The sequence below is a fragment of the Ochotona princeps genome, chromosome 18 (assembly GCF_030435755.1).
Source record: "Ochotona princeps isolate mOchPri1 chromosome 18, mOchPri1.hap1, whole genome shotgun sequence".
Classification (NCBI taxonomy): domain Eukaryota; kingdom Metazoa; phylum Chordata; class Mammalia; order Lagomorpha; family Ochotonidae; genus Ochotona; species Ochotona princeps.
Window position 1 is genome coordinate 49,386,078 of NC_080849.1, and position 22,756 is coordinate 49,408,833.

General features: G+C 44.0%; 1 protein-coding gene across 1 annotated transcript; it reads left to right on the forward strand.

Annotated features, from left to right (window-relative positions):
* The first annotated feature begins 374 nt into the window (after positions 1–374).
* On the forward strand, positions 375–1,229 carry LOC101522695 (zinc finger CCHC-type and RNA-binding motif-containing protein 1-like). The gene has a single exon (XM_036493633.2). It carries the CDS (start codon positions 436–438, stop codon positions 1,057–1,059), a length of 624 nt encoding a protein of 207 aa, XP_036349526.2. The 5' UTR covers positions 375–435; the 3' UTR covers positions 1,060–1,229.
* The last annotated feature ends 21,527 nt before the right edge of the window (positions 1,230–22,756 follow it).

Sequence of the window (22,756 nt, forward strand, 5' to 3'; positions counted from 1 at the left end):
TGTTGGCTGGGCTCTGGGCTCCATCTCCTTATCCACTGGGGAAGTGGGAAGGAGACTCCTTCAGCCAAATCCCAGCGTGGATTCCAGGAACATTCTGGCTTCTGTCTGCGACTTGCCAGTCCCCCTCTGTTCCCCTTGGTTGCTCTGGGCCTGGGATTGCAGGAGGTAGAAATGGAGGGGGTAGGAGCAGGGCAGGCAGTGGTCAGCCTCTCCTCCCTCACTGGAGACCCCTGGCATTGGCTCACAGAGATGGGGCATGTTTGCACCAGCGCAGGGAATCCAAATTTGCATTTAAATGTGGCAAGAGGCGCCGCCGCTGAGGGGTGTGTGGGCCGGTGGCTGCGATGCGCAGGTGGCATCCGGCTGGGGAGCCGGAGGAACCGCGCCTGAGCCCCCTGGGCCCAGCCTCGCGCGCCGGCAGCCCCGCGGGAAGAGATGAGTGGGGGATTGGCCCCAAGCAAAAGCACGGTGTATGTCTTCAACCTTCCTTTTCCCCTGACAAACAATGACTTGTATCGGATATTTTCCAAGTATGGAAAAATTGTAAAGGCCACTATAATGAAAGATAAAGATACTTGGAAGAGTAAAGGGGTTGCCTTCACTTTGTTTTTGGATAAAAACTCTGCGCAAAACTGCACAAGGGCGGTAAACAACAAGCAGCTATTTGGTGGAGTGATTAAAGCAAGCATCGCCCTCGGCAACGGAAGGGCAGCTGAGTTCATCCCAAGGTGGAACTACTCTGATAAGTCCAAGTGCTACGAATGTGGGGAAAGTGGACACTTAAGTTATGCATGTCCAAAAAATATGCTTAGAGAACGGGAACCTCCAAAGAAGAAAGAAAAAAAGAAGGAAGTTCCTGAACCAGAACGAGAAATTGAGGAAGTGAAGGACAGTGAAAACGAAGGGGAGGACCCTGCCCTGGACAGCCTCAACCAGGCGATTGCCTTCCAGCAAGCCAAAATCGAAGAACAGAAAAGATGGAAGCCCGGTTCAGGGGGGTCCCTCGACGGCGGTCGACCCGAGCCGCCCACCGATAAAGAAGAGTACATACTTCAGTGACGAGGAAGAACTCAGTGACTGAGAAGGCACTTGTGTAAACATCCTAGAATAAACAAAGTCTGGGAGCACAGCCTTCAGCTAAGGACTGAGGTTACTGTTAGAATTTGACAAGGATGCTTAACACCAAATGATAGCTTACTAGCAGACAGTTCATTGGAAATCTTAAAATACATATAAAGTGTCATGTTTCTATCTTGCCTTAGCACAGTACAGTTTGGGCATCCCTAATCTGAAACCCTAAATGCTACAAAACCTGGCAGATTTTCAATGGCGACACAGCGTCTCAACTAAGAAACTACACACATGTGGAGCTCTCAGATGGCAGTGACGTTACCCTCAAGAAATGGAAAAAAAAAATCACACAGTTTTTTGAAAAGGTCAACAAGGGCCTGACACAGTAGCCTGGTGGCTAGTCTTTGCCTAGCACGTGCCAGGATCAGAGTTACATAAAACACCAACAGTGTGTGCTTAACCCAGCCCCCAACCCCATGAGAGCTGGTTAGGGTTACACCACACTCCAAAATCTACAAACTCGGAGTCCAGGACCTCCAGGCCCCAATGTCTCAGATAGGAGATGGGCAGCATGTGTTGCTCCTCAGAGTTCACTAGTGAGAATACTAGCCGTAAGCAATACTGTTACTGTCATCGGCCCACAAGAAAAAGCTCTTTTTTTTTTTGGCCGGGCCCCAAAACAAATTTTATCTTATTTTTTTATATATTTTTTCTTGATTACATTGCATTATGTGACACAGTTTCATAGGCAGTGGGATTCCCCACACCCCTCCCCAACCCTCCCACCCGCCCCATGGTGGACTCCTCCACCTTGTCGCATTACCACAGTTCCAATTCAGCTGAGATTCTTTCATTGGAAGCATCTACCAGGCATAAAGTCCAGCAGCTTATTGTCCAGATAAGTTCATCAGTTTCTTGGGGAGACCATCTCTGGTCTGAAGGTGGAGCTGGTAGAGTGGTTTTGATAGTTCACCAGTTATGAATCGCTGCCACTCTCACCACTCCAAGCACAATGCGGTCGCCGGAGAATCCACTGACTGACATAGTCCATCGTAGAGTCTCCGTTTGCCCAGTATTTTCGTTGCCAACACATAGCTGAGGTGGTTGATTGACTTGTTCTGTCCTCTGTCATTTGATGGTTAGGGTTCTGAGTCCGAAAGCTCGATTGGGGAGATCCCCGAAGAAACTTTCTCTAAGGTGTTGCCAGACCAGATTCTTGTACGTACTGGCAAGAACCGGGTCCTGATCAGCGGCTGGTTGCAGTTGCTGGGTTGGTTCTGTTTTCAGCCCGGACTTCCACTGGAACCAATGGGTGTTTGCAGTCCAGCCTGGTGCTACCCAGCACATGCTCGGCCCTCGCTTAGGCCAGTGGGGACTGCAGCCCAGCCGGAGCGACCCACAATAACCCCCACCAGGCCCGCCCCTTCCCCTGGTTTGCCTGTATGTGTGGCAGACTAGTCCAGTCTGTCCCACATCCCCTTCTGTTCTCATACATGTCAATGGGTATGAGAACCTTGTTCCATCTAACCAGCTCAACTATCCAGCCCTCACGGATGTTGTTGGGTGTCTCTCTGTCTAGCCACCCCAGCCCCATCCTAGTTTTCGTGCCCTCCCATGGGGGGTGGTAACCCAAGAGGGAGGAGCCCACTATTTCCCTCCCAGGCCATTCCCACTCCCGGTTTATGCACTCTCCAGGTGGTTCTGTGGTTTGACTTGACAGAATTAGCCCCCAGTGCCAGCTTCTGCCAGCTGATGCTGCGGCTAAGTCCAAACAACCCTCACCCACTCTAACTTATGCTTGCACCAGTAGGAATAATCAGCCCAGCCTGGTTCTTCCCTGATCTGGTCCACATGAGGCACACAGGTGTTGTAGCCCTGCCTAGTCAGGTTTGCCCCCATCTCAGCTCACACTCTCCAGTGGAAGTAGCTGTTCAGCAAGGGAACCACTCTTATTCCCCTGCCGGTTCTGCCCCTTCCCTTCCTGGTTCTTACATGTGCTGGTTGGGTGCTGCAGGCACATCCGGCACAGGCAACCTCACCTTGGCATTCCGTATTGTGTATTGCTTTTGTCGCGACTGAACCTGGCTCGAACCACACTCTGTTCCAGTGTTCGGATTTGCCAGTGGATGACATGAACTGATCCAGCCTGGTCTGTCCCTGACCCATGCCAAATGTATGCCAGTAGGACACTTTCCATGGCCTATTCTGGGCTGTATCCTTCCATGCTTCTTGTGCTAACCTGCAGGGTCTGTGTCCCGCCGGAGGAGTTGCCCGGGCTCCTCCATCAGAACCCCTCCAAGTGCCAGATTTTGCGCATACCAGTGGCTCCATGAGCCAGCACTACTCAGTTCACCTCCTGTCCTAGCAGGAACAGTGGCTTTTCTTGGCTGACCTTCAACCCATTCTGGTTCTTGCTGTTGAATGTTTCAGCCCAGCCATGGCTCACCCATACCCACATACAGCTCATATATGGCTCAGTTGGGGTTGAGACCTAGTCCCACATCTACCCCGGTCCTCCAGAACACCAGAAGGTGTTGCAGTCTGGTCCAGCCTGATGCGTCTTGTCCCAGTCCACACTTGTGCCAAGGGAGACTACAACTGTATCCTGACCAGAACGCAGCCACATTCCAGCTCGTGTGCCCCTTTGTGGGGAACCTCCACCCAGCTAGAGAGTCCCCTAAGCCCCCCCAACCGGGCCTGTTCCCAGTCATAGATCACGTGCATGCGAGTGGTTGCTCTGACTCAGATTGGCACAGCCCGTCACCTGTTGTGACCCCTGCCCTAGACACTGTGGCTCTGCATCCGTGGCTCATACAGACCAATTGGTGCAAAAACCTAGCTGGGCATGTCCTGTGGTCCATCCTGGTTTCCAATCTTACTTGTGGGCTAAGGTTTGCTCAGTCCTGCCCGGTGCACCCGTTCCATCGCCTTTTCATACATTGACGAGCTGTTGGTTCAACTTTGCCCAGCCTGTCCGACCCCCAGGTCCAGACCACCTGTTCACCAGTGGGAGCTATAACTCTCCTGGGGAGCTTCCCAAGTTTCTCCCCCTGATCCCCTCCCAGATCCAGTTCTCCTAGATGCCACTGGGCTTTAGACCAGTGCCCGGTGCAGTCCGGCCCTCCCACTGGCCCTGCTTGAGCTGGTGAAAGTTGCAATCTGGCCCATATCACACCCCACTCAGGATGCACTCTCAAGTGCCGCTGCTCCTCTTATGGGCACTCCCCTTCAAACCTTCAGGTCTCAGTCCCACTCTTGCCCTAAAGTTTCATGCCCCTGTTACTGGGAATCACCAGGAATTCATGTCTCACCTACACTAAAGCTGGCCTTATTTATGGGTGTCCCTAAGCAGCTAATTCAAATCATAAAAACCCCAGAGCTAGCCACTGGGCGGCCAGCAGGCAGAGCCTGGCACCATTTGGTGCACTGGTCGCACAAAGCCAGGGACTCAGTCACTGCCTTGTGGCAGTGGTCTTGGCCTGTTGAGTCCCCATTCTCGGACCCAGACCGGCCGGGGTGCCCCCCAGGGTTGCCAGCCCTGAGAGGCTGCCAGCCACCCCCAGGCCCCAAGGTTCCAAATCCTCCCAAACTGGTCCCGCTGCTGGCTTTTGGCCGCAGGGTGGACTAGGACTGTAGTCCCATTTCCAAGGTTCTCTCGTGGCGCGCTTACCCAGAGGGGAGGTTGGTTGCTCTTGGGCCTGGAAAAGGCCAGGGACTCAGTCACTGCCTTGCGGCAGTGGTCTTGGCCTGCTGAGTCCCCATTCTCAGACCCGGCCCGGCCAGGTTGCCCCCCAGGGTCGCCAGCCTGAGAGGCTGCCAGCTGCCCCCAAGCCCCAAGGTTCCAAATCGTAAGAAAAAGCTCTTAATCATTCGAGATGCTCATTATAAAATTTCATTCATGTCTGATAATTTTACATGGCTTTTGAAATTTAATCTTCAAAAACTTGATAAAATGCTAATAAACTTTTTAAAAAGAAAAAAATAATAAATGTGGCAAGAGTCTCCACACTCACACGCTGTCAGTAAGAGTCCCCACACTCACACTTTATTTTGCTACATGGCAGTGGCCAAACCAACTTCACCAACCTGGGAAGCACAGTTTTCACAGATTATGTTGTGAGTAAGGTTTACTTGGGTGGGAGAAGAGCACTGAAAACATTTTAAAAAATTATTTATTTGGGATTCTGGCAAGATGGCAGTATAGCATGTGGACAGGTTTGAGATGATGAAGAATCATTAGACAGGGTGAAGCACAAGGAGTAGGTTCCAGGAAAAGATAGGGGTCAGGCCGTTGGCAGGGGGTACCTGGAGACCCCTGGACACAGGGAAGCAACAGCAAAGGTGGAGTGGTGTTACAGTGACTAGATAACCCAACAGCAACCAATGAACAGCGATTTGGACTTTGGCAATCCAGGCTCCAGCAGCAGCCAGGGATCCAGCAGCAGCCAGGGATCCAGTAGCAGGCAAAAATACCTGCAAGAGTCAGGTGGGAGCAGGAGCTCCCCAGAAACTTGAGAGGCGAATACAGGCAAGGAATTCCCCATCCTATTGATTTGTTTGACCCAACAATGAGCAGAGAAGGAGCAGTGAACTCTGAGGGTCAGTTCAGGAACAGGGTGGATCTCACAGCAAAACTTGCTCTCACTACTGAGAGCAAAGACTCTCAGTAGTGCCAGATTGAATGCCATCTTGTGTATAGGGGCAGAGAATGTGGATTTGAAGGGATGGTCTGGAGCAGGCACATTTCTAGCTAATCGCACTGAGCTGATCCCACAGGGAAAGCAGCGCCAGCTTCACAACCTGCAGTATCTGTGTGGTCCCTGGATCTGACAGCCAGCAGCTCCAGATCTTCATCAGTGCTCTGCCGGGCACCATTTTTGCACAGAGGGGAAAGGGCTGAGGGGATGGGAGGAGCAAAAGTAAATTATGCATGTGCTAAGACATTAGGGCTCAGGTGCCATCGTCATGGGCCAAACATTGTGGGACTGCAGAGACAACAGCTGAGCTGTGCAAGCACTAAATTGGGAGCAAAATTACTTTCAGTTTAGTGCACTGCACAGGTCCCCCAGAGAAAACAATTCTACGGGCCCCACCCAACATAGCTCCAGGAGGTGCTTAGACTTAACAGCCAGCAGGTGTCAGCAAGATCAGCACCACTGACAAACCAGTTATTCAGGACAGCTGGTGTTTTCCTAATCTGGGATACTGCTTTAACATAAAATCGACTTGTAGACTTGTGGGTAACACACCTTAGAAATTTGCCCTAAGGAGAACAATCTGCTAACCTGAATTGCAACGACCAAAGATAAAAGGAGAGACAGAGGCACAATGAATATACTGAAGACTCCCTGGCAAAGGAGCAAAAGCCTCTAGCACATTCAGAGTTAACTGAGGAAGACATCAAGAAAATGGGGGATTATAGAATTCAGAATACTTGTAAAACCTCTGAACAACAATGAGAAGCACATAGAAGAGTTCAAGGAATTTAAGGAATATATCATGCAGGAAATAGCAGCAATGAATCAGATAGAAGCTGATACATTAGAAATTAAGGGGCCAGGGCCCGGCGGCATGGCTTAGCGGCTAAAAGTCCTCACCTTGAAAGCCCCGGGATCCCATATGGGCGCCGGTTCTAATCCCGGCAGCTCCACTTCCCGTCCAGCTCCCTGCTTGTGGCCTGGGAAAGCAGTCGAGGACGGCCCAAAGCTTTGGGACCCTGCACCCGCGTGGGAGACCTGGAAGAGGTTCCTGGTTCCTGGCATCGGATCGGCGCGTACCGTCCTGTTGCGGCTCACTTGGGGAGTGAAACATCGGATGGAAGATCTTCCTCTCTGTCTCTCCTCCTCTCTGTATATCCGGCTTTCCAATAATAATAATAAATATAATAATAAAAAAAAAAGAAAAGAAATTAAGGGGCCCAGCACTATGGCCTAGTGGCTGAAGTCCTCACCTTCCACATGCCAGGATCCCATATGGGCACCGGTTCTAATCCCAGCAGCCCCACTTCCCATCAAGCTTCCTGCTTGTGGTCTGGGAAAGCAGTCAAGGATGGCCCAAAGCCATGGGACCCTGCATCCACTTGAGAGACCCGGAAGAAGTTCCTTGCTCCTGGCTTTGAATCGGCGCAACACCGGCCATTGCACTCAGTTGGGGAGTGAACCATTGGACAGAAGATATTGCTGTCTGTCTCTCCTATATATATATATATATATATATATATATATATATATATATATATATATGACTGCAATAAAAATAAATAAATCTTTGCAATAAAAATAAATAAATCTTTTTAAAACGATAAGAACATAGTGGAGCAAATTTAAAATACAGTGGAATGTCTCAATAATAGAATGAATGAAGCAGAAGGAAAAAATCTCAGGATTGGAAGATATTTCTTGTCACAATGGGTGAACAATAAAAAAGGTGGAAGCAGAGCTGGGTCAAGCTAAAAAAAAAAGTGTTCAAGAATTATAAGACATGACTGAAAAGCCCAATATAAAAGTAAAGGGAGTTTCAGAAGGCACAGAAACAGAAGCTCAGTTTAAAGTTGTATTCAATGAAAGATCCTTAAATGTGCACATGAAAAATCAGATAACCTCTGTAGGAACCCCAACCAAACTCACAGCTGACCTCTCACAGGAAACTGTACAGGCAGAAGAAAATGGAGTGACATGTTCCAGATTCTGAAAGGAAAAATGTTTCAGCCCAGAGGGTCCGGCACAGTGGCCTAGCGGCTAAAGTCCTCGCCTTGAAAGTGCCGGGATCCCATATGGGTGCTGGTTCTAGCCAGCTCCTTGCTTGTGGCCTGGGAAGGTAGTCTAGGACAGCCCAAATCCTTGGGACCCTGCACTCATGTGGGAGACCTGGCAGAAGTTCCTGGCTTCCTGGATCAGCACAGCACCGGCCATTGCAGTCACTTGGGGTGTGAATCAGTGGACAAAAGATCTGTCTCTCCTTCTCTCTGCATATCTGACTTTGCAATAAAAATAAAATAAGTAAATAAATCTTTTTTTTTTTAAAGTTTCAGCCCAGAATAACATACCCAGCAAAGCTCTTCCTTGTCTTTGAAAATGAAATAAAATTCTTCCATAGTAAAGAAAAACTAAGAATTTGCCTTGTCTAAACAAACCCTAGAAATGATACTCAAAGATGTTTTTGTGCAAAAGAAAGAAAAAGCAAGTACCAAAAATAAAGGCAAATGAGGACAGCATCCCTGTAAAAGGCCAACAGAAGACTAAATCAAAGAACAGCCCATTGCTAAAATGACAGGACAAAACAGGACATCTATCCATATTAACATTGAATATAAATGGATTAAACTCATCAATCAAATGACATTAGAGGACTGGCTCAAAAAACATAACCCATCTATTTGTTGGTTAGAGGACACACATCTCACCAACAAAGATCAGCAGACACTGAAAGATAAAGAATGGAAAAAGATACTCCACAATAATGGAGAGGAAAAGTGTACGGGGGTAGTCAATCTTATATTAGATAACATAGACTTTGACGTGAAAAACATTAAAAGAGATAAATAAGGACACAAAATAATGATCAAAGAATCCATCCAGCAATAAGAGATCATCATAATAAATGTATACACATTAAATACCAGGGTATCTAGCTACGTGAAATAAATACTAATGGATTTGTAAGGAGGAATGAACTGCAATACAATAGCAGTGGGGGGACCTTAATACCCCATTAACATCAGTGAACAGATTGACGAGGCTGAAATCCAGCAAAGAAACAAAAGAACTCACCCAGACACTAGAGCAAATGCACTTCATTGATATCTACCAAACATTTCATCCCACAGAGAATACACTTTTTTTCATTAGTACATGTAACTTTCCCCAGGATTGACCATATTATAGATCACAAAACAAGCTTCATCAAATTTTAAAAAATGAAACTTACACCATGCATCTTGTCAGACCATCATGGAGTGAAACTAGAGAGCAGTAAATCAAAACACACCCAGAAGGCAAGCAAATACATGGAGACTGACTAATATACTAATAAATAAACAATGGGTTAGAGAGGAGATAAAGATGTAAATAAAAATGACTGAAATAAATCAAGGCATCAACATATCACATCAAAACTTATGGGACTCAATCAAGGCAGTGTTAACAGGAAATTTCATCTCAATCAATGCCTATATTAAGAAATTGGAAACGCATCAAGTGAATGAGTCAACCTTACAGTTGAAGGAGCTAGAAAAGCAATACCAAAGCAATCACAAGATTAACAGGAAAAAGAAATAACCAAAACAAGAGGAAATAAACCAATTAGAGACCAAAAGAAAAATACATAAGATCAATGAATCAAACAGCTGGTTCTTAGAGAAAATCAACAAAATAGATTCCTACCTAGCCCAACTAATCAAAAAGTAGGGAGCAGATATGCATCAATAGAATGAGAGATGAGAAAGGAAATATAACAACAGATATCTTAGACATACAGAAAATTATTAGGAAATATTGTAAGTTCTATGCTATATGCTATATACTACATGCTAACAAATCAGAAGAGCTAGAAGCGATTTTTGCTTGCTGGACAGCTACTCCCACTGGAGAGTGTGAGCTGGGATGGGGACAGATCAGACTAAGCAGGTCTACAACACCTGTGTGTCTCACGTGGACTAGATCAGGGAAGAACCAGGCTAGGTGGATTATTCCTACTGGTGCAAACTACAATTAGAGTGGGTGAGGGTTATTCGGGCTTAGTCACAGCATCAGCTGGCAGAAGCTGGCACTGGGGGCTAATTCTATCAAGTCAAACCACAGAACCAACCACCTGGAGAGTGCATAAACCGGGAGTGGGAGTGGCCTTGGAGGGAACTAGTGGGCTCCTCCCTCTTGGGTTACCACCCCCCATGGGAGGGCATGAAAACTAAGACAGGGGCTGGAGTCGCTAGACAGACAGGCACCCAACAACATCCGTGAAGGCTGGATAGTTGAGTTGGTTAGATGGAACAAGGTTCTCATACCCATTGACATGTATGAGAACAGAAGGGGATGTGGGACAGACTGGACTAGTCTGCCACACATACAGGCAAACCCGGGGAGGGGGCTGGCCCTGATGGGGTTATTGTGGGTCGCTCCGGCTGGGCTGCAGCTCCCACTGGCTTAAGTGAGGGCTGAGTATGTGCTGGGTAGCACCAGGCTGGACTGCAACACCCATTGGTTCCAGTGGAAGTCGGGGCTGAAAACAGAACCAACCCAGCAATTGAAACCACCAGCTGATCAGGGCAATGGACTGTGCAGGGCCCTGTGCTTGCTAGTACATACAAGAATCTGGTCTGGCAACACCTCAGACAAAGTTTCTTTGAGGATATCCTCAATCGAAATGCTGAACTCGGAACCCTAACCAAGAAAAGACAGAAGACAGAACAAGTCAATCAACCACCTCAGCTATATGTTGGCAGCGAATTACTGGGCAAACGGAGACTGTATGATGGAGTCTGTCAATCAGTGGATTCTTCAATGACCTCATTGTGCTTGGAGTGGCGTGATTGGCAGCGATTCATAACTGGCGAACTATCAAAACCACTTGAGCAAGAACCTCGGAGCATGACCCACATCTGGGACGTGGAGTGGGTGGGAAACTGGGTGGGGCTTCTCCCTCAAAATCCTCCTTTACCTCAGGTACATGAAGGAAACAAAATGGAAATAATAGTCTTACCAACTTCCCTATATAGCCCATGAACCTTTTTACCCTAATTAACTATGTAAAGATTGTCAAAAATATAAAAAAAATGAAAAAAGGAAACATACAATCCACCAAAATTGAATCATGACACAATTCGTAATCTAAATAGACCTATAACAAGGACTGAGATTGAATCGGTAATTAAAGTCCTCCCAGTCAAGAATAGCCCTGGACCAGATGGCTTCACTGCTGAATTCTACCAAACGTTTCAAGAGAAACTTACCTCAATTATCCACAAGCTTTTCCAAACAACAGAAAGGGAGGCAATCCTTCCAAACTTTTTCTACGAAACCAGTATCACCTTAATTCCAAAGCCAGATAGAGACACAACCGAAAAAGAGAACTACAGACTGATGTCTTTGGTGAACATAGATGCAAAAATCCTCAGCAATATACTAGCCAACAGGATCCAACAGCACATCAGAAAGATCATTCACCCGGACCAGGTGGGGTTCATCCTAGGCATGCAGGGATGGTTCAACATTTGAAAAAATAAATGTGATATACCACATCAACAAATTGAAAGCATGTGATCATCTCAACAGATGCAGAGGAAGCATTTGATAAAATCCAACTCCACTTCATCCTGAAAGCCTTAAGCAAGACAGGTATAGAAGGAACATTCTAAAACACAATCAAAGCAATTTAAGAAAAACCTGGGCCCGGCGGCGTGGCCTAGCGGCTAAAGTCCTCGCCTTGAAAGCCCCGGGATCCCATATGGGCGCCGGTTCTGATCCCGGCAGCTCCACTTCCCATCCAGCTCCCTGCTTGTGGCCTGGGAAAGCAGTCGAGGACGGCCCAATGCATTGGGACCCTGCACCAGCGTGGGAGACCCGGAAGAGGTTCCTGGTTCCCGGCTTTGGATCGGTGCGCACCAGCCCGTTGCGGCTCACTTGGGGAGTGAATCATCGGATGGAAGATCTTCCTCTCTGTCTCTCCTCTATGTATATCTGACTTTGTAATAAAATGAATAAATCTTTAAAAAAAAAAAAAAAGAAAAAGAAAAACCTAATGCCAGCGTCATTCTAAATGGGGAAAGATTGGAAGCCTTCCCGCTAAAATCTAGAACTAGACAGGAATGTCCACTCTCACCATTACTCTTCATTATAGTATTGGAAGTCCTTGCTAGAGCTATTAGGCAATAAAAAGGGATTAAAGGAATTCAAATGGGAAACAAGGAACTGGAATTATCTCTATTTGCAGATGGCATGATTCTCTACATAGGAGAACCAAAAAACTCAGTCAAGACACTACTGGATAGCAGTATACAAAATTGGCTGGATAGCAGTATAGAAAATTGGCTGGATAGCAGTATACAAAATTAATGGACAAACTAAAATGGCTAACAGACATATGAAAAGATGCTCAGGCTCCCTAGCCATCAGGGAGATTTCCGTGGAAACCATGTTACTATTCTACCTAACTCCAGTGAGGTTGGCCAACATCCAAAACTCATCTATGAACAACTGCTGGCGTGGATGTGAGGAAAAGGTGCCCTCCCTCGTTGGCAGTACAGGCTAGTACAACCACTATGGAAAGCAGTATGGAGGCTGCTTTGAGAACTGCAAATAAGCCTGACATATGACCCAGCTATCCCTCCTCTAGGAATATTTCCAAAGGAAATGAAAAATGGGATCTGTAGTCCTACATTTACAGCAGCAAAATCTACAATAATAAAGACATGGAAACAACTCAGATGGCCATTCAAAGAGAAGTAATAAAAGAAACTTTTAAACTAGCCACTTAAAATAATGAGATTTTACCATTTGCAGCCAAATGGTCCCAACTAGAGACCACTGTGGTCAGTGAAATAAGTCAATCCCAAAAGGAATAATACCATATGTTCTATCTGATATAAGGCAATCTTCCTTCAAATTATAAAATCAATAACCCTTTCAATACTATTTTTGGTACAAGGCATAGGTTTTGATATTGTGTTTATTTTCATTTCTTCAAAAAAAAATTCTTTTCTCTTACTAAATTCTTCAGTGTCTTGTAGATCACACAGTAGCATCATTTTCTCAAAGAAGCTTCTGTGCTTTCCTTTTCATCTCTGCATCAACATTCTTCAGTAGCGCATTACCTAACTCCATGGTGTGGCAAATCTTTTGTTTTAGCTTTCTTCCTGTTGTTGATTTTGTTTCATGCCTTCTCATTTAAGGCAATGTATAGTAACTGCGTAATTGAGACTATCATATCCAGTTGTGAAGATACAATGCAGTATGCATCTCTACTTCCAAATCAAAGATGGACTACCAATGAAAATGTTGACTATATCTTGACAATTGGATGCTGGACTGTCTGGCACTGTCTGTAACAATATGGGGGAAATAAGTTGGGGGGAAAGTGTTGAGGAGGGTGTAGGGGAAATCCCAGCGTTTATGAAATTGTTCCATAAAATTAAAAATAAAATAGAAGAAAAAGAATGAAATGCTTTTTTAAAAATACTTTTTAATACTGTTCTTGCTACATCACACGGTATGATATTTTGTTTTTAATTTCATTTCTTCAAAAAAGTTTTTTTTCTTAGAAATTTCTTCACTCTCCTTCTTTCAGTAAATCTGCCTCTCCAATAAAAATAAGTATTTTTTTAAAAATAAGGTTTCAAAATGTTTCTAAACTTAAGGGAAAAAAATGTTGTGGCTCATAGTGTAGCACAGTGGAATGAGCTGCCAGCTGCAATGTTGCCAAGCTATACTTATTCAAGTCTAGCCACTTCACTTAGAACCCAGATCCCTAAAATTAGCCTGGAAATGGCGGAAGATGGCCCAGTCCCTGAACCCCTGCCACCTACACAGGAAACCCAAACTACCTCCAGAGTCCTAGCTTCGGTTTAGCAGACTCCCAACATTGTGCCAGTTTAAGGAATGAACCAATAGCTGGATCACAATCTAGCTTTCTTTTTCTCTCTCTCTATCTCTCTTTCTGTCTCTTTCTTTCTCACTTTCTCACTCTCCTCTCTCTCTCCCTCTCTATGTGTCTCCCTCTTAAATTAAGTGTAGCGCGCCCCTGGCCAGCAGGGAATAAAACGCAGACACCGAAGTCCTTCTCTTATCACACTTTATTGGAGCGCCGCTTCAGTGAGGGTGAGATGGTGGTGGGGGCGCAGGGAGAGCAAAGCGGATGGCTTATATACACCTCCATGAGAGGCGTGTCTGTGGCTTAGTGACCGGTCGTGATAGGACAGTGAGTGCTTACTTGTCAGATTGGGATAGGTCGCTGCTGTTGCCGGGCAAACTAGGGCAGGAAGCTACGTCAGGGCAGAGTTGTTTACTCTGTGCCTGTCGCCATCTTGTAATGGCGACTGACTGCGCTCTGCAATTCCCCCTTTTATTTTTTCTATGTTACAGCAAAGGTATGGCTCAGTGACTGTGCCTGTCTTAGGTCATCCGACCTCTCGTCAGGTCCTTACCCGTCATGGGAAGCTTAGGCAGATGACAAGGCCTAACTCCTGTCTTAGGTTGGTACCTGACTGGGTCAGAGGTTGCCCGTCTTTGACTACCAGCCCTGGCTACCGCATAGGTGAGAACCAGAATCGAGGGACTTGAGACTACTGATCCCTATCGGGTGCAATGGCTCAAAAGCCTCCGAGTGCAAGGGCATCAGGTAGGGTCTCATCATTCTCCTCTGAGCAAACTGATCCAGACCTGGGGGGAAGCGCCTGCCTCCATAGCTGCCAAGGCTCGAACGATGGCGACCTTGTCCCGCCTGACACTTCGCCGAATCCTACAGACCAAGAACAGAGCCAAGACTATGCCTCCAAGGCAAAATACTGCAAACATTCCTACTCCAACCCACTCCTTAAAATAGGAGAAGGTGTCCCAGATCCATTCGGTAAAATCTTGAAGGGTCACAACTTCAGCTCGGGTGGCATAGATGGTTACAATCTTTCCCAAGCAGTCAGTGTATAAATTATCAAACAGAACATTCCAACTCCCATACAAATAAACCAAAAAGCTTCTCCATAAATTAGCTGCAAGTTGGAAACTGAGAGTTCCTCAGATAATATGTCCACCTGTTCTTAGATCAAGTCCACTTATATGTTCATAATTAGCAAGCCAGTCCAAACATGTTGGTTAAACTGCTCCTGTGTCTGAAGAACCATAGAGGGCTGCTTAGTCATAGTCACCAATACAGCAGTCATTAGGGCCACAATGGCCATGGCGTCAGTAGCGGCAGCTGTAGCTATTGCTGTCACAACGGCAGCGGTAACCCCGAAGTCGTGCTCTGGTCACAGGAGGACTGACAGGTCTTCTTTAACTGCCGCTGGTCTGGAAAAATAGGTGGGCACGCACATCACCACAGCCAGGGGGTGCTCGGTTGTATTCCAATTTTCTGAAAAAGAGCAATCTGTTCCACAAGTTAAGTGAATCCCTACCTAACCAGCATTGTTAACAAGAAGATAAAACTCTATGGTGCTTTTGTTACCATGATCAGAAACCAAGTGGGACATTCTGAAGGCTTTTAAACTGGAAATAAACTATGGCAGCTGGGTAAGATCAGCAATTGAGCTATCCTATCCCTGGGGGAAGAGGCCATTGGTTATTGGCTCTCCTTAAGTCTTCTCCCAAGTGTTCTCATTGTGGCACATTAAGGAGGCCCTCTTCTAAGGTGGTGAGAGAGATTTTCACCGGGCCTTGCCATACAGGGGAGCTCACACCTTTGTGTCATCCACACCTACTGCACAGACCCCACCCCTTTTTATATTATTGAGTAGAAGGATGCGCAGTTCTCTGCGAGTGGCTCAAATCATGGAGCTCAAACGTCGGAAGATGACTGTTTTTGTAGCAACATGAGTCTGCCATGGTTGTTCAGATGGTTTACAAGTATAGATAGAGGAGAATACAAAATGGATTATGATTAAGATCTTACCAAGATGACAAGGGAATATGTCAGTCATGTACATCTGCTTTTTCAAATAATATTTCTGTAACAAAAACTTCAAAAATCAAATAAAAGTATAGCATTTCCTAACCGATAAACACAAACAATATAATAACAACTAAAAAACCAGCATAAAACTAAGATCTACTGTATATCTATATTTCATGTGGTATCAAGGAACACTGAAGCCAAACAACAAACACACACACACACACATTTTTTAACATACTATAGAGGACTATAAGTAAAATTTCAAACAATGTTGACAAAAGACGTACAGAAAGACAGACATAGGTGGCCACCACACTCACGCAATTTTAAAAATCTAACGGGCCATAACGATGTCTTGTATGGACCCTGACTCAAGAAGTCATGTTATATCCAACCCTCTTGAGTCCCAGATGAGTACTCAAAACAAGCAAATTTGGATGATGAGATACCTGTTTATTGGTAGAGGTCAGTGTAGATCCTGTGAGCCAGAAAGCCAGGACTGGCAGTGGGGCCGTGTTAATCATCACGGTGGCCTCCCCAGACTACCGAGCCAGGCTCTAAAACACAGGATGACCACTATCCTCTGACTGAGGCCTCCAAAAGTTGCAAAGTGCATGAGAGATCATGTCAGACAAATTTAGGATTTACTAAGGCACCTTTATAAACCAAGCTTGGTGATAGCAGTACCCATTCAAAATTAATAAGTGAAGAATCAACAATGATAATTTAGTGTGAATAGAAACCCTGAGAGAAAAAAAAATTGGTCATTATTGAAGACATTGATATTAGTTATCCCAACAATATAAATTAGCAAAAGAGACATGCAGTTAATAGCCTGGACATATTTACAAAACTGTAAACATCTATCCTTTCTTGGCTTTTTGGCCTGCATTCTATTATTAAGCACTACTTGTCCTGGAACATTGGAAAACACACAAATTTGAATTAGACATCTGTAAAAAAAAAAAAAAATTAGTAGTATTTTGATATGACAAAATTTTGCTCTACTTGGCATCTGACAGCATATTTAATACAATCCAAAAGCCTACTCAGTTATTATATCTATGAAATGAAATTTCTGAATTATTTAGATGCCAGGGCTTATAATATCTAGTTAAAATAAGATCTCTTTATATAACACAATATAGATTAGGTTTGATGATTGGCATCAAGTGATCACCCAAATACCTATAAAATAAATACACAACTTTTATCAATCTTAAGCAATATGAACATACTGTAAGGCAGAAAATACAAATATCACCTTGATATCTCGATATAGAATCTTATCATATTCTGAGACACTTCAGCAAAGTCAGGTCTGGAGTTCGCCGGAGCTAACTAGAAAAATTTAATCATTAGGTAGATAAAAATGTTTAAGAGAAGATGTTATAATACCATGTGATTTTAAAACTTTGTTGCTATAATAGATGATCAGATTCCATGCATCAAGGATGAATATTTTAGAAAATGCTGCAAACAGTGTGTAGAGAATATGATTAATTATATTGAATATAAATCATACAGGATGTATTCCTTGCACAACCTCCGTGGCTTTCTCATTCTTTCTTCAACAAACTTTATCTTGTCAATATTGTGTCCTCTTCAGTGCTGCAGTCTAACATAGCCATTCTCCTATAGGAGAATTTTACAAGTCATGCCCTGTTTCTTTTATCCAAGAACTTTCCTCTACAACCTTTTTCATCAAGAACGCATTTGTATACTTGAATTTATTCTTTATAATAGCAGATAAAAGCACATGGTGCATCCCATACCTGGAAAAATTTTAACAGTGAATTAGATGTTACTTTTATAACAGTCTATATTTGGTGTAAATGTTACACTTTTAAAGCAATGCCTTAAACACTAGCTTAAGAGTCATATTCTTAAGATGCAAAAATTCAAGGTAAAAATTCAATAGAGTTATGAGATGTTAATTTTGTGCAAACAGTATTTATAAAGGACAAGACGCTAGATATTTTTCTGTGGGCCCAGTTTATCTCCTATCCTGTCGCTTTGTGCTAAAAACGGTTGGGTGTTTGAGGCTTGACAAAGGAAAAAAAAGTAAAAGGTCCTGGAGAAACTGCACTTGTGGGATGAGTATCCTAACAAAGAGCAGCAGGAGGGGGTCGGGAGCGAGTGTAACTGCTGGGGAGAAGAGAATTTAACCCTGAAGTTGCTGGGCAGGAGGAGGAACTTCTGTAGAGGATGCTTGCTGCTGCGAAATGACAGAGGGGTAGAAATGTAAAATGGACAAAATTATCTAGTTAGTCGATCTGGAATCCGAGTCAGCAAGTCCAAGCCCTGTGAGAAAAATGAAAGCATTCTCTCCTCCAAAAGTTAAGAGCAAATCAGGTCCTTTCCATTGGCCAGTAAGGATGTTTTCAAAATCTATGATTAGAGAAACTATTCCGTCAGATGACCATCTGTAAAGAGTAAAGAAGTTGGTTAAGGAAGCAAAAAAAGGTTAAAAACAAAGGGGTTAAGGAACAAATCTTTTAAAATATAACTTTATGACTTAACAAGATGTAAATATGACTTAAAAATAAGCTGTTTAGAGCTATAAAGAATAATTATTTTATTTACATCTTTGAAAAAAGGCTTCTTATTCTTATGACATCTCTTTATAATTAAGATGGAGACCAAAGCACAATAAGGAGTAATAACCTTTTCCTACATGGAGAGGAGATGTAGCCACTCTAAACACCCTTGTTGTCACAAGCATCCAGTTGGGGTATGAACAATAGATAATATAATTCACTGCCAAGGAAGATACCAGCTTTTAATTATCAGTATCAGGTTTTAAGTCTGTTACTCTTCTATAGGCATAACTTGGATTGGATGTTGGTGCTTTGCAAACCTCTGATTGTTCAGGAACCAGGACTGGCCCCGCCAGGAGTTTCCTGACCACAGGCGCTGGCCATCACAATCAATTTTAGATTTACATTTACATACTTTTGCCCAATGTATGGCTCTGTGACATTTAGGACACATTTTAGGGCAGTGATCCTTAGCAGTATTATTGCCATATTTTCTAGCTAAAAGAGATGCTTGGCATTGCTTTTGAAGGTATTTGAGTTTATCAGAATTAAAACATTTAGCATTCATTCGCTTTTGGATAGCAAAGGTTTCAAGCCCTGCCAGGTGGGCAGGATGTTTCAAAGTCCTTATGTTGTGGCAGGCCTTTAGATAACCCATAACTTGTTTACCAGATTTTTGGGTATTTTCTTGCCTACAATCTTTCCACATATGTCCCGATTTGCCGCAATTATAACATTTATGCCTATTTTGCTTTAACTCAGTGCTTAAAGTAGCAGCCATCAATTTAGTTTTGTACACTTTAGAGCCAATATTCATACATGTCTTCTTATTTTTGGGGACCTGGGACTGTGCCTGCCTCCCATTTCCCTGCTTCTGACCCTGTACAGGCTGATTACTCAATTTACGTTGACTTCGAGGCAATAGAACTGTCCCATTCTTGTGGAATTTAGACTGACAAGCCTTTTGCCAATGAAATCCCTTCTCACACCTCGGACAGACGGTGCGAGGAATATTTAAATTGGGTTTAGAAGTGTCCACACAAATTTTTTCCTGTCTGAAATTTTGAGACAAATTTTTAGTGGGACAGCTGTGGCTGAAATGCCCTACTTCACCACAGCAATAACAATTGTTTCTTTTTTGACTTCCTTGATGTTCTTTAAAATCTGAATAGCAGTTTGACCTTGAAGAGCTGCAGCAATAGTTAACCCTTGCATGTAAGATGGAGTTACCTCAGCACAGGCTCGAACATAGTCTGACAAGACTCCTGTCCTTCTCACTGGCTGAATTAAGGTTTGACAAATTGGAGTAGCATTTTCAAAAGCTAGCTGTTTAACTATGAGATCTGTAGCTGTATTGTTAATTACTGTCCGGCTCACTGCTTCGGTGAGTCGAGCTACAAAATCTGCAAAAGGCTCCTCAGGCTTCTGCATTTACAAAACCCGAGGACTTCTGATCTGGAGATGGCAGGCGTTTCCATGTGCCCAATGCCAAGGAGGAGATAAGCTGTAATGTCTCCTCAGGCTGATTAAGTTGTTCTGAAACGCCAAGATGAGTACCCTGTCCTAGAAGCATGTCTGCAGTCCAGTGAGGATGCTGGTTTTGAACATTAATTCTGGCTTGGGCATGAGCTGCATCCGTGACTATAAATTTAAAATCTAAGTACTGTCCAACGGAGAGACAGGCTCGGGCTATCTCGAACCAATCGGCTGGGAGTATTTGCCTGTTGAGTAATTCTCCCCAGCAAAGTGAGAGTATAATTTGCATTTACCCCATATGTCTTGGATGCTTCTACCAGATCTTTCAACTGTTTATAGGTAATAGGTTCATGATATCTGTCCCCATTTTCCGGATTCTGATAAACCGGAAATGCAGAGTAGAGGCGACTTAGCGCCCTCCGGGGAATAAAGTGCCATCCTACACTAGATGGGTACGGGGGAGGTCGGCATTCCACGTCTCCAGAAGACACAGAAGCCTCATGTAGACCATGGTCCTTTTCTTCAAGTTCTGATAACTCATCGTCAGACGAGTCCTCTTGTGTAGCTACCTCTAAATTTCTAAACTCATCTACTTTTAAATTTCTAAACTTATCTAACATTGGATACAGCGGCCGTTTATTACTCTTTTCTTTATCTTCTTTATTATTACTCTTTTCTTTATCTTCTTTATTTTCTTCTTTTAAGCATGCTTCCTTTTTTCTTTTAGGCCTATTCCCCCTCTCATCAATTGATTCTGCTTCCGAGAGGCTCTTCCCCCTCTCATCAATTGATTCTGCTTCCGAGAGGCTCTCTTAAAACTTAATGAGCTGCTCTCGACCCTGTCTAACATGCTCCATGTTCCGTCCTTCTTTTAAACAGGACCGGACCAACTTCCAAAGTGGGAGGGATCCGGGTCCCAGCCTTCCTTCCTCTTTTGCTTTTTCTAAATCTTTGCCTAGTTTGTCCCAGCAGCTCAAGGTCAGGTCTCCGGAGACTGCGAACCACGGCGCAGCTGCGTCGTAATCATTTATTATCTTCTGCACTGACCTTGCTGAAACTTTTAAGCCTCGTTGTTTAAGGAGTCCCAGTATGGGGTCAGTGAACTCGCTGCTGGCTGATATTCGGCCTTGATTATTACCCGTTTTCTTAGATCTCGTGAAAGGCCGCTTTATCTACAGCGGAATTACTTTCACTTTGTCCGGGTTCACAGCAACAAAGACACTCACGACCAGGCTGATGTAGGCGCAGGAAAAAGCAACACCACAATCCTACTATAGCTGTACCAAAAACAATAAGAGCAACAAGAACAGGGTTTATCATACCTGAGAGGTTACCTACCGGTAGTCCGCTCCGTGTGTAGAGTTCTGAACTTCAACCCCTCACTGGTGTCCGCTGGATTCGAAGTTTCCCGGGTTTCGGCACCAGCTGTAGCGCGCCCCTGGCCAGCAGGGAATAAAACGCAGACACCGAAGTCCTTCTCTTATCACACTTTATTGGAGCGCCGCTTCAGTGAGGGTGAGATGGTGGTGGGGGCGCAGGGAGAGCAAAGCGGATGGCTTATATACACCTCCATGAGAGGCGTGTCTGTGGCTTAGTGACCGGTCGTGATAGGACAGTGAGTGCTTACTTGTCAGATTGGGATAGGTCGCTGCTGTTGCCGGGCAAACTAGGGCAGGAAGCTACGTCAGGGCAGAGTTGTTTACTCTGTGCCTGTCGCCATCTTGTAATGGCGACTGACTGCGCTCTGCAATTAAGTAGGAATTTTAATTAAGTACACAAAAACAATAGTTTTATGGAATACATATAATATTTTGATACATGTATATGTTGTATAGTATCTTATCAAGGCAAACATATCTATCCTCTACAATATTCAACATGTGTATATGTTGGAAACATTTACAATTATTTCTACTATTTTTTTAACTAGAGTACATTATTATTTATAGTATTGTACCTTGCAGTAGAACATCAGAATTTCTTATTATTGTCTACCTATAGCAGTATCCATTGCCATAAATAAACCTCTTTCGAACCTCTGCTCCTACTATTCCCTCAGGCTCTAGCATCCATCATTATGCTTTTAATTTCTATGTCAGGGGTTTTATTTTTCAGCTTGCATATGTGAGTGATATCACGTGGTTGTAGTCTTTCTGTGTTTCTCTTATTTCACTTACTGTAATGACTTACATGTTGTTAATGAAAGGAATTCACTTTTTTGATGGCTAAATAACATTCCATTGTGTGTGTATATGTGATGTTTTCCTTATCAATCTACTTATCAATGATGAACATTTAGGTTCTTCCTTGAGCTATCATGAATACTTGTACACCTCATGGAACTATAAGTGTCTCCTCAATGAAGTGTTTTAGTTTTCCTTGGATATATGTCCAAGGATGTGCTTACAGAATCATACTGTAGTTCTATGTATTTCACATTTAAATAGTCAAAGAGGAAATATTCCATTAATTAGAAGAACAGACTAAGGAACATTTTGCAAGGTGATTATAGCTGCCTGAAATGATTTTTACAACCAATGTGAACTTGGGAGTTGCTGACAACGTCTTGGTGAACAGGTGTTTACCAATGTATGCTGTCTCGGTGGCACTTATGGCCCTTTGGCTGGAAGAGCTCAAGAATGTCTGTACTAACATCGTAATGCGTGCTTTCAAACTAACTTAGGGTTATTGAGTCCATAGTTGTAGTGGGAATTTGTGTTTGTAGTTTTTCTGATCTTTATCTTTTCCCCTCTGTGATATATTTTCTCCTCTGATAAGTTGTAGAATGAGAATTGTAGTAGGAGTGTGTTACTGATTAATATGTGTTGTCTACTGAGGCATTCCTGCCTGCAATGTCAGAATGCATGATGCCCTGCCTTAAAGTGAAACAATTTGCATAATTATCTTTGGAAACACCCACTTGTCCATTGTAGAGTTGAAATCAAAATGGAATAAACATGGCTCATTGCTAACTGCAATTCTTTTTGCCTTTATAACTCCCGCTTAGCTAAAAAACTGTGTGAGCTTGCAGGCCTAATGGCCAACTAGTGCCAATGACCCCAATCCCCATA